General features: G+C 41.6%; 2 protein-coding genes across 4 annotated transcripts in view; one reads left to right on the top strand and one right to left on the bottom strand.

The window, feature by feature from the left end:
* arid2 (AT rich interactive domain 2 (ARID, RFX-like)) overlaps window positions 1–7,967 on the bottom strand; it is a 35,566-nt gene extending 27,599 nt beyond the window's left edge. The window contains exons 1-4 of one of the 3 annotated variants that reach the window (XM_053414893.1): window positions 7,765–7,967; window positions 5,262–5,447; window positions 5,044–5,137; window positions 4,000–4,097 (exon numbers count right to left, since the gene is read on the bottom strand). In XM_053414893.1, coding sequence (XP_053270868.1) covers window positions 4,000–4,097; window positions 5,044–5,137; window positions 5,262–5,353 — 284 coding nt within the window. In that variant the 5' untranslated portion in view covers window positions 5,354–5,447; window positions 7,765–7,967. Of the gene's footprint in view, window positions 1–3,999; window positions 4,098–5,043; window positions 5,138–5,261; window positions 5,448–5,588; window positions 5,758–7,436; window positions 7,718–7,764 lie in introns of those variants that run through there. The other 2 variants (XM_053414894.1, XM_053414892.1) reach the window with 2 other exon arrangements.
* Window positions 7,968–14,592: 6,625 nt separating this feature from the next.
* gas2l3 (growth arrest-specific 2 like 3) overlaps window positions 14,593–18,411 on the top strand; it is a 30,537-nt gene continuing 26,718 nt past the window's right edge. The window contains exon 1 of the mRNA XM_053415007.1: window positions 14,593–14,693. The gene's annotated coding sequence lies outside the window, so the exon portion shown is untranslated. The remainder of the gene's footprint in view (window positions 14,694–18,411) is intronic.

Genomic DNA, 18,411 nt, shown 5'->3' on the forward strand with positions numbered 1-18,411 from the left:
TTATGACCTCAACACGCGAATAGATGAGTAGATATATTCAGAGGGAGTGGCTTTCAAGTCCTTTTCAATACCTGTCATTTTTTTGCGGGTGTTGCAAACATTGTCTTGGTCTTTATACAATTTTAAATAAGAGACATGCCTTTGCATCAGACATTCTCTTGATGGGTTCCCTGTGTGAGGCATTTTTTTTTATTCTACAGCCTCGACACTCAAGAGCTTCTCCGATCATTGGTTCAGAAACTCGTAGGGCATTGTTTGATAAGCAGAAAGGGTCCAAAGAGATTTCTAGGGCAGAAATATTCTAAACATACATTTTTAAATATCTAATATATAAGAAATGCTGACTATAACCCAGTGGTTAGGTGATAGGGCCATGATTATTTCATGCTTTGAGAGAAACATACGACATGGCCAAAGTCAGACAACAACACAAAGAGTCTAATTGCTGGGGTCATGAGAATTTTGACCCTAGCAGTGGGGTCATAAGGCCGTTGCACCTGCTTCACAGTGCAAACGGTAGTGGGACTGTGGTATAATCGTTAAGCTGTTCAAAAGCAGAAAGTTAAACTCTAAAAAAGAAAGATTACTTGGCAGTGGTTGATTCAGAAAAAAGAGAAATTGTGAAAAGCTGGTTTCTTTATATTTAATCACTGGGGACGGTAAAAACTGTCCTTGCTAGCGGAGCTATAAGGGTAACTTGCTCATAATAAAGCAGGAAATCTGACATAACTTTTAATATCTTCAATAGATTCCACCTCTGCTCATCAATTCAAGTTTTGAAGTAAAAAAAATACTATTTCTCACAAAAACTGGAAACATTACAAGGTTATCTCAGAACAACAGTCCCCCCATTCAAACTGTTTAACAAGGCAGAAGAACTTAATTTTTTCCATTACACAATTCCAACCATGTGTAAAAACCTCATAGAGAAGAAAAACAATCGATGACTTGAGCATTTCAGCTCACGCCGAAGCATTTAGTGGGCGGTTCCTAGATGACAGTGCCTCCTGGGCCTGATTTCCTCCCAATTGGGATGCAGAGCAGAGGGCAAACAAAGGTTGAACCAGGGTGTCTGTCACCCGACTTGGCTTCTGTGTATAATACACTGTAGTCTGGAAAAAGAAGTCAAAGTCAAGTCAGGCTGTAGCTACACCAGAGGCCTTATTTCAAAACAACTTTCATCAATTCTCAAATTACTGCAAGTGAGTGCCAAGATGAACTGGACTGTTTTCACTGGACCAAAAAAAAAAAAACTCTGTTGCCCCACGAAGATTGGAAGCAGCCTTTAGTAACGCTAACGTAACCCAGTGAAACAGACTGCAGAGTGCACAGATATGGAGCATAAATGTATGTCAAATTATGGAAACTGTGCAAAAGGTTCTCCGCAGTCACAGGAATAGATCTGGGGCAAAAAGCTCAGCTACAGATACACACCATGTGTACGCCATTAAAGATCTTAGTTTCTCTACTGTAATACTTGCAATATGATCAATGTTTGGCACTTTCCAAAACTCCTGGATGCTCTTAATATCAAGGTTCACATGCTGCTTTATCATAACACTTGTTCTGTTATGTATTTTGGACAACATCTTACTATATGTCCCACTGATCAATAATTTCCTTCAACCTCATGAAGTCAACTGTAAACACATCTTAATTTATTTTGTGTAAGTGGGATTTGCTTCCATTACTTTGATCAAGAGTGTGAATCCTTTCCGCCCCCAAATCTGACATGAAGTCAGCGCCACTGGCAGGAGCGTTGTCAAAGCAGCGCTTCAACAAGTTGAAAAGTCGCTTGAAAGAAAAAACCTATCTGGTCGACATTGCTCACTTATTACAGAGTGACATTCAGATATCAAATAGACGGCAGCAGGATCTGGCACTGAACTCCAGCGCTGCTCATTACACTGCTCTGAGTGGGAAGTGCTGACCGGAGAGAGCCACATCCTATTCATTCAGACAGGGGAAACCTGGTCAACAGACCATCCAGTGACAGAAGAGTTACAAGTGGGATCCCTACCGCAAGATATTTCATCATTATCTAAAACAGACAGCTAAAGATCACTGTAGCTGTCAGCACATTCATAATACAGTCTTTAAAGTGTAAAGAGCTTTAAATGCCAAGCAGCCAGTGGTTAGAGATGGTCAGGATTATAACCTGATATCAGCAAATTTCCATCCTGCTTAAGTGTCCTTGAGAGAGACAGTGAATACCAACTAACTCCAGACTGAGAGCATATCTACTGTGTAACTGGCTGTGACCCCTGAACTTGCTGGATGACAGCAAACTTGGTCAAACAAATACCTCCCACAGCGATTACACAGCTTGTCCCATTTTGCACGGCAAAACTCAACACAAGGAGAGGAAACAAACACACACAATTAATTTCTCTATCGCACACACTCATGTCAGCAAGAAGAAAACAAAAAGCAGCAGTATGGAGGAGGCGAGAATAGCCTCTTATTATCAGCCTTGTTCGGGTGAGGACCGCTGACATCCACTGCACCAGGCTGCCTTAGATAAACTTTTCACAGCCGCTCCAAAGGCTGCAGCGAGACAAGTGTGGTATCCAGCATGTCAGCCTTTAAAAAGGTAGCTGGAATATTTAAAAAAGAAAACATCTCCAGCAGACATGATGTTAATGGCTCTACATGTTTGTCTGCTTCATTTTGTCATCTGCACAATGAGGTATCAGCCTGCTGGTATTTATAAACGGCTGTCTTACACAGGATAATGGAAACAGTAGTTGGCCTTATTGTGTCCTACGACGAAAAAATCTTTTAGAAAATCAGTCGGTTGACTTTCTGCGACAAGTCGATATGCACACTCAAAAACTAAGCAGGCTAAACAAAGACAGAAACACACCTCTGAATGTTCATGTTTCATGGAGCCTGTGAGGACAATTTCACTCATAAATCAGTTCCTAGAAACCCAACACCTTTGTTCTAGAGGTGCTTCAACCGCGTGCACAAACCCTCCATCCTGGCAGATGTCTACAAACATGCTTTCTAAAGTATGCAGTCATTCACACTAAATATATAATAGGATAACAGTGTTTTTCTCAGACAACTCAAACCCAATAAGTTCATTAGAACTGCACTGCAAGCACACATGTGCCTGAGGTGTTTCTACACTGCCGTCAGCATTGATGGTTAAATATGAACTTTTGAGGAGCTACAGGTCTCGTGGGCTGTGTACGGTTAGTAATCAAATTGCCTGCTACGCTCGCAGCTTGCGACCGCCTGCCTTCCATGAAGGGCACGCTTGGTATAAATGCACAGATAATTAGGATCTGCTCGTGTTATCAACCAGTGACCTGCAGTTGGCCCTCAACTATCCAATGAGAGAGCTACGAGCATTTCACTGCTACAGAGGTGTTATCCCCTGCAGGCAGGTGCTGCTGATGGGTGCAATCGTTGCACGAGGTGGCGGGAAGAAAGGGGGAGTGTGGGGAGAGCAGCAACGGCGAAACCACAAATGCCAGCTGTTGAGGAGAGCAGCGTGTGCACCAGGCTCCCATCACTGGCAGCTGACTGCATTTACATTTGGAAGCTGCTCAACCAAAAACACGTTACAGCACCCAGATCTCACTCATTATAGCTATATGAAACCCAAATGCCCTGTGGCTGCAACACTTAGGAGTAGTTTATGATTTAGAGCCATTACTGACAAAACACACTCTTTGGCTATGTTCTGCAGAACTATGTTGCAGATTTGAAAAAAATTAATACAGGAGCCACTTGTCCACATGGGTTCTGATAAAAAAAACAGACGGATCACAGTGCCCTTTTAATGTGGCAGGGATAAGTGAGTTAATAGCTGCCAATCTGTGGGGAAATAAACACAATAAAGACCTTGCATTGTCTGCCACAATATTGTACCAGAGCAGCTTGGTAGCAGAAGCGAGCGAGAGGCTGGGTGCTGCTGCATCTTCACATTTGTAAACACTTCCCACATGGTACCTGAGAGGATGGGAGCTGCGTGGCCGCGCTACTTACCGAAGGTAGTACTGTTTTAAAGCGAATGCAGCATTGGAGCAGCTCCTGGGGAAGTTAAAGTCGTCCCCGAGTTCAATCCATTGGTTTTTGTCAGAGACCTGGAAGGAGGAAATGAGTGTGTTACAGGGGGAGAGTAGGAGAAAATAAAGAAAACACCGGCAACACAAAAAAAAGAGCGGTTACCCTGCAACCATCTGCTACAGGCTGTCCCCCCTCTACGAGGCAATATCACAATCACCAATCGATAACTTTACCAAACTGCTGGAAACATTTAAAAATGCCAAATGTGGCGAAAAAGTCCAGCCCCGCCGATTAGCTAAAAAGTATTTAATTAGCCGCCAGCGCATTTATTAAGCGAACATATTTACATTAGACACCTCGGTTGAGTACAACCGCCTTGAAGATACTATCGTTACAGTTGGGGCTAGTTAGCACCAAAGCTAACAAGCTAACTTCACTTTTTCATTTGGCCGTTAAATGCTAACGAGGCTAAACTGTTAACAAAGTGTGTCCGTGGGAAAAACGCTCGAGCTCGGGGCGAGCGCTCGGTCGGAGAGTGTGCTTTTGGTTGCTGTGTACTGTGTTCACTACACGGGCCTGTGAGGCCTACATTTTGAGATCAGCCATGAAGCCGAAGAAAGATGGCTATGGCGAGAAAGAAAAAGCCAAGCTTCCCCCCCCCCGGCTGCAAACTGCCGGTGAAAGCCCGGGGCGGCGCGCCGTGTGCCGTGCGGTGTTTTCCGAGGCCGGGCTCCGTGCCGATAATCGATGTTAAACGTGCCCGCTAATTTTGAGTCGCTCCGACTGCACTCTGGCTCCGAGGCGGTCGGGACTCTCGATTCAAACCGCACAACAACACAAGCCACCACATTGCATAGAGATACACGGCAAACTAGCACAAGGCCAACACCGAGCCACTAACGTGTTCCTTCCCGGAGGGCTCCACTTGCCCCGGGTTGCCCGCACGGAGTTGTGGAGCCGTCCGCCGGGGAGTCCACGGACGGCGGAGTGTGGCGAAAAAACCCACTTTTAGTTCCCACTCACCTTAGCAAATCCACCTAAAGCGACGACTCTGACATAGAGAGCATTCAGGTCCAGCTCTTTCCCACCCACGATAGGAATCTTCTTGAACGGCGATCTGCGTGGAAAACACAAGAAATACACGCACATATGTTGAAATAACAGCGTTGGCTCGCTCGCAGTGGCGGGCGAATAGGATTTGAAGTTATATTTGTGGGGAAGAAAGGCAACCCCGATCTCACCCTCTGCTCTGGTGGAATTGCCGCAGCTCGTCCAGGAAAGCCTGTCCTTTCCTCCGCTGATCTAGTAGATTTTTCCCCGTCGAATTTGCCATTGTTTTTGCATGCAAAAACGGTTAAAGCCCACTTCAGTCGCTTCTTAAGACACCAAGGATCCCATACTCCGCCGGCGCTCAGTCATTCGCGAAGCTGAGTGTTTAAAAAGTTAAAGAAATAGCTGATAGCAAGAAGAGCGGCAGCTCGCTAATAAAGACTGATGCACACAGAGAGCCAGCCCGATTCAAGCCCGGACTAAGTTCCAGCAAGCAGTCGCAAATACGAGCGATTTACCGGCAGATGAGGAGCGCCATGACGGACGGTGTTGAATTAATGCTTTCGGTCGCGGTGGTTTTCGTTCGGACTGGTTTGACAGTGTGTTGCGGACGCGGCTCCGAGGCTATCGCGCACACTGTGGAGCGGCGGAGGATCCAGTTCTCAGACAAAAAGATGTGGAGGCCGCGCAGCCCGGCCTGCCATGCGTGCAGCGCCCTCTGTGGCCACCAGCGGCAGCGCAGCCGTCCAGAGCGCAGCGGGTGTTGGAACAATAGAGACTGTTTTCATTTTTAGGGACCGTCTGACAACTCGCCTCTCTGTTTGGAAAACGGGTCAGGAGGTACTTGTTCAATGTCCCGTGGGGGGAGGGGATAGCACTAATTACTATAGCCTTCTAGTTAACCCCCCCACCCCAAAAAGGACATCTAAAGTCTATTTAGTGGGAACAAAACATTATATTTCAGGCTGACATGAACCCTGAGGATATTTATAGCTTTGGAAATTAGGCTCACTGATATTGACCACTAGCTCCAATAAGAAATAAAAACTATAGTCACTTTGCTACAAGTTCATGATAAATGAAAAAAATCACAGTAGCAGACACTTAAAACTAGCAATGCAGTCTTCTGAAATGTAATATATATACATTTTAAATTCACAATCATACAAGATAAGTTCATCTGTCAATATGAGTAATTAGTGTTTACCGGAGGCCAACGTGTTTACAGTTACTTTGGAAAAACTAGGAAATTCATTCACATTTCTAAATAAAAAAATGTCATATGTTGACAGTCATATTACTTGTAAGGTATCATCCAAAATTTATTTTGTGCAATTTAATGTACGCGTTTGCAACTACATCTAAATTATTTCCACATTAATACACAGTTCTGAAATAATTGTCTTGAACTGAGGGCCTTATGTCTCATGACTTTAATATTTTATAAACAATCTACTGTCAGCAGAACAAACCACCAAAGTGTTTACAGTCACATTAAGTACATTAGTTCCCATTTCTGAGATAATCTGCCTTCACTGATGGCCTTATGTATTGTAATATCCATATTTGACCTAAATGTGTTTGTTCAGACTTATTTAAATAATTTATAATCTTTGTGTGTTATGTCAACCTATTATAATAGAGTATAAATATTAGTGAATATTAGCGTTCCCACCCTTGTACAACTCTAAAATACACTTGATTTGTCTTATTAGACCCGGTGGCTGCAATGTTGTGGTTTTTGTTGGAATATCAATAAATAAACATGTCAATTTAAAATGCATAATCTCACACGGGTGAACATTTTCTTCAAATAATCTGTTTGTATCGTTTGATGTCAAGAGTGTTTGATTTTTGTTCACAGATGATCCCTGCAGATTATTACATTTTATAGTGATTTGTTTGTGGGAACTTTTACACTGGACGTCTCGCCGCCCCTGTCCCCTGCTGACCACCTCAGACCGACTCTATTCTCCCGGGAAGGTTGAACATTACTCCAGATCCCTTCTCCCTCCAACTGCCAGGCGGATATCTTCTTGATGGGGTTACATTCAACCATTACACGTACCCCTTTGCACAATGAAAAACCTGTCACAAAATGGCGGAGACGTACGTTAGCAGACCCCATTTTGAGGATTTGACTCTAGACAGCGGAAAAGTGCGCGTCCCTGCGTGTGGTTCCCCCTAAAGTGTGCCGGTCGTCTGCAAACAAACTGCGGCACACCGGAGTTCACCTCACGCCTGTTCGGGCTCCGCACCCTTCAACCGAATTCTGGGCTAACGAGTCGGTGGCGCGCTAGCTAGCTCTGTTAGCTTAGCAGGCGCCGGCTAACCGGGCTCCGACTACTTTGTGTTAATCCACTTACCGGGAGACATCTCCGCGCCGACGGGGACTTTAACCTACAGTCTAGCGCCGCTGACCAGCCACGCTAACCCGTATTTTGAGTTATTTTCTCCCGGGGTGCTATCTCTGGACGCTAGCTTTACCCGAGGCTGTCGTTAGCGTGTCAGCTTTTTGTCCTGTATTAACACTGCTAGCGATGCTAACTGGGTTACCTCTGGATTCCGGCAGCTCACGCAGAAGCTTTCGAAGCAAATGCGATATTTCACTTGTCGACATTCAGATGAATGACTCGACAAACGGTTTAAAACAGCACAAGAGGGAACATATTTCAGTTGCTGCGAAAAACTTACGTTGTAGCTAACAGGCTAGTTAGCCGTCGTGTGTACCTTCGAGTAGCATCTGTAGCTGGTTGCTTTGTTTCCAACATTAAACAGCATTTAAACAATTGTGCGACTACTATCTAGTTAATGAAAGAAGTTATTAACTTGGCTGATGATCTCTGTTGGATTAAATAACTGATGTGCTGATGGTGGAACCTGTCTATCCTGTGGACCAAAGATGCTGATAAGACATTAAATATGATAATACCTTCTTAATTAACTTGATTTGTCCTTATTTATAAAGATTCAGCTTCGTTATAACATCGTTGCTGTGGCTGAATTACTGCGGACAAATGAGCCATTCATACATATAATTAATCTGATAGGAGACAGCAGGGCCTCAGTCATCATATAGATTGAATACAATGTATTTCTGGTCGTATACGATGGCGAATTCTTTGCTAGAATGACTAAATGTGTTGCTTATGTTGTGATGCGGCGTAATCTATGTGCAGACCTAGAATCTTTGACATATTTGGAGTCAAAGGGTCTATAGGTAACATTGAGTGCTTTGTATTGTATTCCTACACATAAACTGGCATATTCTAGAGAGTAAATTTATATTTGTTGGGGTTAATTCACACATTCTTAGGGCTTCTGATTGGAGCAACAGAAATGTCAACATGATAGATGGATGATGTGGCCTGCAGCAAAACATAAACCTGTACATTTAATTGATATGGTGTCAATGTCAGGCGCGAGAATCCTCGGTCAAAGGTATGCAAATGCTGCTACAATAATAATACATTTTATTTCCAAGATAAGATTTCGAGCGGTTCCCTTGTTCCTCAACTCACAGCAATCTGACCATTCATGGAGCTTTACAATAGTACAAGCTTTCATGAGCAGTGTAAAATCAACTTTCATGTAATGTAGGTGAAACTGTGAAAGACGAGATGCATTATTTTACCTTTAGTGGATTATCATAATCTGCACCAGAGTCCCCAAGAATCCACTAGAGTCTGAAATGCATTCATTATGTATTTATCATAAACAGAGCGTGTATGTCATATTATCATGACAACCTTTGTATGATACTATGCGTTGATGCTGTAACAGTGTACACACAAACACAAAATCAGTTTTCTAAAAACAGGCTGAGCTCTTCTTTTCTTAACCTCTTCGCAGCCACCATTTTAAAGTGCATCTAAAAAACGATGAATGGTGTGCATTGACTGTAAATGTGCACTTAGAGGCTGCACGGTCAGTTATGCCATCACACAGAGGTCCTCATCTGATGTGACAGCAAGGCCTCTCGTGGCATATGGCGCAAATGGGGCCAGTGAGCCCAAGCTGCCTCCAAGCACCCAGACAAAAGATCCCAGTGGGAGGCAAACTGCATCTAACGTCCTTACACCTCCCTGCAGCCTCCACGCCTGAGGTCGGTGCCTCTGGAGCACTGAGGAGGAGGCGGGGGGAGGCTGGGGCCATTTGGTGGAAAATGGCTCCATCTCCTGGCGATTGTGCCTCATATGTAAACTGATGGGATGGATCCACCTCCCGTCTGTTGGGAACATATTGTACTTGGAGGATCAGTTTAGAGAGTCTCAACTGGATTCAGTCACAGTTGGATTAAGATGCATGCTGGGAGATTAGAGGAGGGAGTTAGTGATCCTAATGAGGCAAAACTTATGTAATGCAGATGCACTTTTTGTATTTAAAGTTTTTTTTAGCATCTAGGACTACGTGTTCCTAAAATGAATGTGGACTCAACATAAATATCCATATTAAAATCAGACACATTTTGATGCATATTAAATGTGTTTATTTCATGTTAACATTATAAGGACATGTGAATGATGCTTTTAAGGAAGTATTAAGTTTAGAGTAAAGTTGTGTTTTGCTTTCACAACATTACACAGTGAGCTGAATGACCAATTCATTGCATTGGCATTAATCCTGCCAAACAAATAATATTAGTATAGCCCATATTCCAAAATCATAATTTACGTCATAGGTCTGAATCTGCAACTATAGTCAGTAAAAACTACCAAAAAACATTCAACAGGAAAAACAAGCCACAAGTGAGGGATCCCTCTAGAGACAGAAGTTCATGTCAGTTGCTGACAAAATCCAAGGTGATATGAATATAACCACATGGCACAAATACTGAACTATGTGATTGTGCCTCTGGTTCCCATATTGATTAATAAATAATTACATAAATAAAGATAAGAATTTGATCTCTGTTTGGTCTCTAAAATGAAATGTATAGAAATCTGTTCTTTTACCGATGTCTAATGTAAAATAACACATTGCACTGTATTTATTCTATGTTGTGGTCAGATCGAAGTGCTGTTGCTGGTCAGATAGATCAGCCTGATCCAGAGTGTACAGGGTGTCGAGCTGAACATAATTTGCAGCCCCCATCCAGAGACCAGCTTTTAAGTAAATAGGACAAAGGGAAAAACAAGAAACTACTTACTGTTTCTGTGTATTTGTGGATAATAGGGATTATGTAGACACTAAATTCAGTCAATATTCAAATCAATGTTGATCACAACAATGTTTCTGTAAGAGGGTTTATATTTTAAAGTTCTTAACTCAGGTGGTTAGGTGACTAAAAGTTACTCTTTGTGCTGGAACTCTACATATCCCACATCTTGCTCCCTAGGTACCTGCTCCTTTGCTTTTATATTCTTCAAATAATAATACATATATAATTTGACAGCTAATATTTGATTGGTTTTTCTATAACACTGCAGACCTGAGTGCTGATTGGGTATAGACCAGCTCCTCCATCATCTACATAGAGAATAACTTAATGTTCAGGTTCAAGTCCTGTGAGAGTCCAAGTTATTGTATTACGGTTCTAACCAGATTAGCAGATATCAGATTAAAAAGTGTTTCAGTTTCACCTTCCTATCACTAGGTGGCACTTGTGTTTAAAGAATGGGAGCTGGCTCCTTCAGCTGGACCTTATTGAGTCATTATATACTCCCCAGTATTATTTAATTGACAGCGTTCTCATTTGTATTATATGATAACATGGCTTCGTAGGTGCAGATTGCACATGTTTTTTTTTTGTGCCATTTTAGTGTTATTGTGATCTATCTCTGGATCTTAAGCTACACAGAAAGTTCCCAGAGTGGTTTATAAAAAACATTGGTCTTTTTCTGTGCTTTGTTCTCCATATGGAGCATCTGTGTGTAGAGCACATTTGTATATATATGCAATGTAAGTGGGACAGAGCATATCACAGAAGATTAAACACAACTGTGAACATTTTATATGTCATCAGCTGCCACTGTGTTTTCATGCTTCAGCCCCTCTGTGTTAAAGGCCCCTGGTTATGTTGTACTTTACCTCCTGTTTTTTATCCTGTGCTGCTTTGTTGATACAAGTTATTGACAAGGTCATTTTTCAATTACTCTGTTCCATTCAGGAAGGGCATGAAACTGGCCCATCAATGGAACACAGCCTTCAGTAATGCCAGTTTGACTTGTTCTCTTGATAAAATCCTACAAACATGTCCACATAGATGCTTTGTAGATAGTAATAGATTCTAGATTCAGAGTTTGTTTCAGGTTTTGTAAAAAACGAGGAACTGGGTCTCGAGCACCGGCAGCATTAACCATCACAGTTATAGGAAAGAGCATCATCTACACCCAAATAAATGCATCAACAGTAGAGATTACAGGGAGGAAGAAGTCAAGTCTTCCACACAGTCGGATTGACTTGTAATCTCGGGGAAGCAGAAATATAAAGGAATCTCAATATAAATTCCTACTGTGAATATCTTGCTCAGGACACTTCAGTGTTGATTTCTGAGGGGTCCAATGCAAGGTTTTCTCAGCAGGTCATCGTACCAACCTGCCTCATGTATGCGTTTGCAGAGTTTGCACAATAATAATTTACATGGAAGAGACTTGAACATCGTATTTCCCCCTTTTTTTTTTCACCAAAAAAATTGCCACATAGGAAAAGCAGGTGTAACTCAGTGAATGAACGGTGGCTGAATTAATTTGAACAATTTAGTAACACCTGTACTATTCCAACCATGACAAATGTATATGACAAATATCTGGTGGGCAAAAGGGCTGGATCCTATTAAAGACCTCTGGTTAGTAAGGTGGACGGATGGATGGATGGATATATTAATAGATGGTGTTCTGCACCTGTACTATAAAGCATCAAGAGGGATATATTTTTTATACCATACTTAGCTGAATTGAGTAAGAGCTCGACTTTAAATCCATCTGCCCACAGCAGGTCATCCTGATCTTGTCATGACCTCCACAGCTCCACTCAATTTCTTAATGACATTTAGAGAGTGCATGGAAACTTCCAGCTACTACCACTTTGATTATTTATTACCGCCTAACCTGCTTTGAGAACATTATTTAGCCTCTTCTTAAGATCCTCGGTGACACAGTTGCTCAGCGCAGAGTCCACGGCTGCTGAGTGTTACCACAAGGTCTGAGGACTCGGAGAATTTATCCTCAGCTGACAAGTCCTCATGACCTGCCTGAGTCCATTAAGCCCTAATGAGATAATGAAGGTCTGAGACTGTGAAGGTTGAATGATGTCTGTAGTGTTGTAGTAAACATTAATTTTCTATTCTTTTTTAAGTCCCTGAAGTAAAATGTAACAGTGCATTGAAATTTAAAGGGATGGTGATTTTCATGTATGTTTCCTGCAGGGGTTGAATTCTTGAATCACTATATAGAAAGTAGGACTAAAATGTTTTTCACAAGTTGTCATTTTTTGATTTTGCTATCTGCATTATCGATTCGTTCTTGGGTGAAGGATCCATTCAATACTTGTTGTTTAAAAAAGTAAACCACACTGTTTATGGTTAGCAGCTTATGGCAGTAGAAAACCTACAAGCACGCTAACCTCAGGCCCACAAGCCAAAATGTTTAATTTGCACATTAACACAATATGTAACATCCAGGACATTTTTTGCAGAAGGAAAATGATGATGTAAAGTTTATGTTTACATTTGTCTCAAATAAAATGTCTCTGTTTATTGCCATCCACTGTAGTTGTGTGTGTTTACTTGTCAAACGGCAGAACAATATCTAGTTTCAGGGAATTCAAGATGGTCATCTGGCAGGGAGGCAGGCTCGGCAGCTGGAAGACTGGCTGCTTCCTCTAGTATTAATAACAAAAAGAATAGGTTGTAGTAGAGGCTGCCATGGAGCAACTCCACAATGGCAAGGGTGCGGCTGTAACTCAACACAAACCTGTCCTCCCTCCCCCTCACGATCCAAACCATAAGCCCCTGGAGAGACTCATCATCCTCCCTGTATGAAACAAGCCAGGCTTCCTGTGGTCTACTTGATTTTGGTGATTTTTGTATATGGAAGTCAACATCGTCATCTTTTTGTCAGCCAGGGGGCGTCACTTGTGGTTTTCAGGGGTCACCAGGGAAAAAGCCCCCCCCCCCAAAAAAAACGACATCATGCAACTTTAATGAAACATGAAAACATCACCCAAATGCAGCTTTGTCTTCCTCTCATTGACACATTGACATAGAAAAACGGATGAATACTTTATATCGAGCCTGCTTGACGCACTGTGACGCTCTAATTTCTGGTAGCGCAAAAATATTGTAAATCTTCAGCTGGATCAGATCTATTTCCTGACACATCCCACCTGTTTTAAAGGCCTCTCCCTGGTTGCCTGTGTTTAAAAGCACTTCATGGTCTTGCCCCAGTGTATTCGGGTCTCACATGCTCAGTGTATGATACACTGTGGTGCCTCAGGTCCTCTGGCATGAGTCTGTTAGTTGTTCCAAAATTCAGGACATGAGAGAATTCTTCGTACTGTACAGCCCGGCCTCCAATTAATGATATTTGGACATGACTTCTTATTTTCATCTGTGTGGTAAAGCTTACTCTTTTTTTATTGCATCAGTTTGTTTAATATTATTAAACATATTATATTCTTACACAATGTTAATATTTATTCCCTTTTAAAATATATTAACCAGACTATGCTTTAATTATTATTTGAGCTATTATGACTTTTCGATTCTATATTGTCATTGGTCATTGTTGTATCTTTTGGGTCTCAACCTGTCTTAGCTGGATGATCAGTCACTTGTGTATCTCTAACCTAAATGAAAAGTGCCATACAAATAAAGTTGAATTGATTGATTTGACAACTATACCAACAATTTACAAATTCATATTTTTACATGGGAAACATTTGAGGATGTGAAAAAAGTATGATGCTATATATCAAATAGTTTAAAATTACTTATTCTACTTTAGAATCCCGCTTAGTCTGTAAGTAGGACATGTTAAGGTCAAATTTCATCAGCAATAATGATCTATTAATATGATTGAATAGAGTAATAACATTTCACCTTTCATGTATATTAACTAAGTTACATAGCATACCTTTATGACATTGCTGCTTCTAGAAAACTTCCTCCAGGACTTTGGGATCATAAATATAATGGATTATAAATACATTAATAAATAAAAAAGTATATTTGAGTAGGAGTGGTTTGACCTCAAGTAACATCGATACACTTGATGTAAAAAAAGACCGAATAATTCCAAAGAGAAAACAGGAAAACGTTTGAAAACAATCACAGTTTTTTATTTGTCAGTTCATCTCATTCACCAGTTACATTAACATCCCCACGGTTACGGTTTCAAGCTTTATGCGAGCACTTTCTAAGAAGTTTATTGTTATTATTATGAATGGGAATTCATAATAAATTACACTCAGGTGAAAACCGCGACTCCGCCCCCGCCCAGCCGAAGCCGTGCTGTGATTGGCTGGTTCGAACAGCGCTTCTCACACACATCAGCGGAGAAGCGCATGAGTCAAACTCCTCATAGCCGATCAGGAGGAGCAGCTCAAGTTTTCCTCGAGGACAAACGGACTCAAACTACCACGACACTTTCTGCCTGAAGACTTTTACACCTCCAACATTTCCGGTAAGTCACAAACCGATGGTTGTCTTTATGTTCATCTTTATCAAAGAGGGAAAGAAACGGGGAAAGTTTGTCTGGGAGAGCGAGAGAGCGAGAGAGAGAGAGCGGATTCATTCTCGACTAAATCCATGAGGGAGCCTCGTGGAAGTAGGAAACATGGTTCCCAAAGAAAATACACAAACAATAACAAATTATGTGCTTAATATAATTGTGAAGACCGATTGAAAGTCCCATCAGATATTGAAAATAGTGAAGACCAGCTTAAACAGAGTGCTGTATCTAAAGTATGAGGAAGTTAACAGTGATATTTTTATTGTTTCTCCCGTCAAACATCCAACTCCCAGCCTGTCTGAAGATTCTAACTAGCACCATTCACTGGTTTATGGTTTCCTTGACTTGCTTAATTGTTTACTAACCGTGTCACACCTTTTCACGTGTGTCGAGGGTGCAGCTGCAGTTTAAACCAGTCCACATTCCCTTTACTGGGCAGATTTCACTGTTGCATAGTGACACTTTCATTGACTTTGACGGGTAGTAAGAGTGAATCAAAACCACAGCTCCCAGCCAGTGACCCTTGATCAGCAAGTGAGAGTCAATGGGTGAGAGGATCAGTGGTTTACTGGTGCTGCACATATGACCCTGGAGGCTGTGTCTGCTCAGGGTGATGCATGGTGGTAGTAATGTGAGGCTGTGGCAGATGATGATGATGACATAGGGTTACGTGGATGTTTGTGTTTGACGTGGCTTCATTGGGAAGAGCAGAAGAGAGGTGAGGGTTGTGGGTGCAACTCCCCTTTTTGGACAGGCATGTTTCCTGCTGCTGCCCCTGTTGTGGCAGGACACACACTCCGGAGGGTCACATTCTTATGAAGTCCTCCTGTACAGGGGGAACATCCCTGGCTTCCTGTCGGAGGAAGAGAGATGAAGCAAAGGCTCAGCAGGTGCTTCCTGCAGAGAGGGATTTCACCAGGGAACCACCATCCCCACTCTGGTGATGAGGATTTTAATGGATTGTTTTACAATGGCCAGAATTTATCTCTTGACCTTTTGATTCGAGCCTGACAATCAGGAAGGATGCCCATTTCGTTTAACCTCATCCATTATATGCAAAATGTTGAACCAGGCTATTTATTACCACGTTTGTTTGTAAAGAACATTTAAACCAGCCAGAGTGGCACAAAAACCCTTAATGCTAGTGTATAAGAAAACTCTTAAAAGCTTGAGAAAACATGGGATGTGATTTGTAACTTGTGACTTAAAGGAAAACATGTTTATCTTTCACCCTTCACGGGCTGTTCCTAATGAACAATCCTATCATTGTGTTGTCCCCCACACTCATTGCTTACAATCAACCTCACATCCAGTAATTTCCAGCGTCTCTATCCTGGCCTGGAGGACAATTAGCTGATGGGTGGGCTTTGACCCCTCTGGCTTGAGCCGCTCCGGTCACTGAGAAATGGAGCTGCATCGTATTACATCACAGTCAGAGTCAGTGATCAGGTCAACGCACTTCTGGTATCATGGCAACCTTTCAAGTCCGTTGAAGCTGTATGTGAACACAAAAACCTGTTGTGTTTCGTGATGCTACAACACTGAACGGTTCTGTTCCCGCTGTTAATTCTCTTACTCGCCCCAAATTAAATCCTGTTAGTCTGAACTTTCTCTAATCTCAAAGTCACAACAAATCAGCGTAACCTGTTTTCTAACCAGAGCTAAGTGCCTACTGGGAAACACATTCACCAGTGTTGGATTATTTTTACCCTTCTAGTTTTCTTCAGTCTACTGGTTTGATCTCAGACTGAACAGATTGGTAAATATGAGATACATCTAGAGAGAATTATCATTGGTGATTTTTACTATCTTAGCCTTTTATTAAATGTTAGTGTCAGGGTCGTGTTTACAGCTCGATGAGCTTCCCCCAAGTGGTCAAATATTTATTGACTCAATTTAGTGATTAAAACAAAAGCTGTTTTTAAAAATGGATATAGTGAAGTGTAAGTGCCTGAAACCTGTATTCCCTCGAATGGCCTATTTCTCACTTGATTTATAATGTCAGTTAACATTTTCCTAGGTTTATTAGGGTCTCTGTTGCTGGTTTCAAGTTTTCTGCAGTACAGCATGATGTCCATTTAGTAAATTATGGTTCTATATAGAGTAAAACAGGGTTCCCACGGTACCTGGAAACCATGGAAAACATGGAATTTATTTTTTCATTTTCCAGGTTTGGAAAAGTCATGGAAACTGAGCAAAAGTGAACACTTACATGGAAATTGAAACAGTTATCCTGGAAAATTGTATTGGATGATGTGTAAAATAGTAATAAAATGAATCTATTGAGCACAGAATTAAGATAAGTTTATAAAAACCCTTTACATGTGAACAGCTCTTACTGTAGATAGAAATGGATGATCCCATGTTGTAGAACATGCTCTTGGCATCCTATCTGGTGTATTGGATGTTGGAATTTGATGAGGCAACCTGGTGATATGGACTTTAAAAGTATAGTTTCGGATTGGTGGACTTCGGGAATAATAACCGAGAAACATTACTTGCGATCTCAATAGAAGGGTCAAATACATGCATTTCCCAGCCAACACGGGAGCCTTGACATCTACAGTGAAACTTCTTATGCAAGTTTATCCTCAAATGTAAGAAGCTGTGTTTCAACTGTGTGATAAACCTGGGTTTATCAACGTTAGTTAGTAAGCAGTGCAATCTTGCTAGCTAGCAAGCTGCAACTTGCTAGCTTCAGCTTACACTAGAATTGTTGACGTAATTTTTACCTTGCTTTTAAAATACTAGAACTATGTTCGATCCCCATCTGTATTTCACTCATTGACTTTTCCTAAAACCATGTTATTCACCACATTTAGGGGAGTTTGTTTTGAATTTGGATTCATTAATGATGGTTAGCAATGCTAGCTAACTACCAATACATTTTCACATTAGGCTGTGACATTACTTCTATACTAGTTGACATGACCAGTCTAGTCTTGATCAATTTTGTAACATTCATTCATATATCTACTTTTAGCTATTTTGTGATTTTTCGTTTTTTCTTTAAAAAAATGATACTACTAAATAGGAACATTTGGGGTGAGACATTTTTTAGGTTGCTGTACTGAGGAACCACAGGGGAACCAGCCTTATGTTTTTCCTTTTAGGTTCATTAGTTTGATTTACAAAAGCTTTTACAGAGTAAGAGTAGGCATATTACCTCTTCTACGTAAGACTCATAATCTCAAATGTGTGATGCATTACAGGAGTGAGTGACAATGACACGCTGTAGATTCAGGATGAGGAAGAGAAGAGGGGAGAAGATGAAAGAGGAGGATACAAGAGTAGAGGATGACAGAGGAAAAGGGAGAAGAGTGGAGAGGAGTTGAGAAGAGTAGGAAGAGAAGATAGGAGCGGATACGAGAGGGGAGGTGTGGAGAGAAGAGGACAGGACAGGATAAGATAGGAGAGGAGTGGAAGAGAGAACAAATATCAATCCCAGTGCTCATGTGTCTCAAAGTTCCCGTTCAATAAATTGTTGTTCATCTACAGATTGTTGCATTATTTCATGCATTGATATATCAATAAGACATAATCTCTAAGCATTTACAATGTAGACTTGACTGGCACATCTTTTAAATCAAGTTAGTAGTCAGGTGTCCTAGGGGGTTGTGTTTGTGAGGGGAGGGGGGCGCGGAAAGCTTCAGGGGCCTATAGATCATTA

Source organism: Pleuronectes platessa, chromosome 22 (genome assembly GCF_947347685.1).
Source record: "Pleuronectes platessa chromosome 22, fPlePla1.1, whole genome shotgun sequence".
NCBI classification, from domain to species: Eukaryota; Metazoa; Chordata; class Actinopteri; order Pleuronectiformes; family Pleuronectidae; genus Pleuronectes; species Pleuronectes platessa.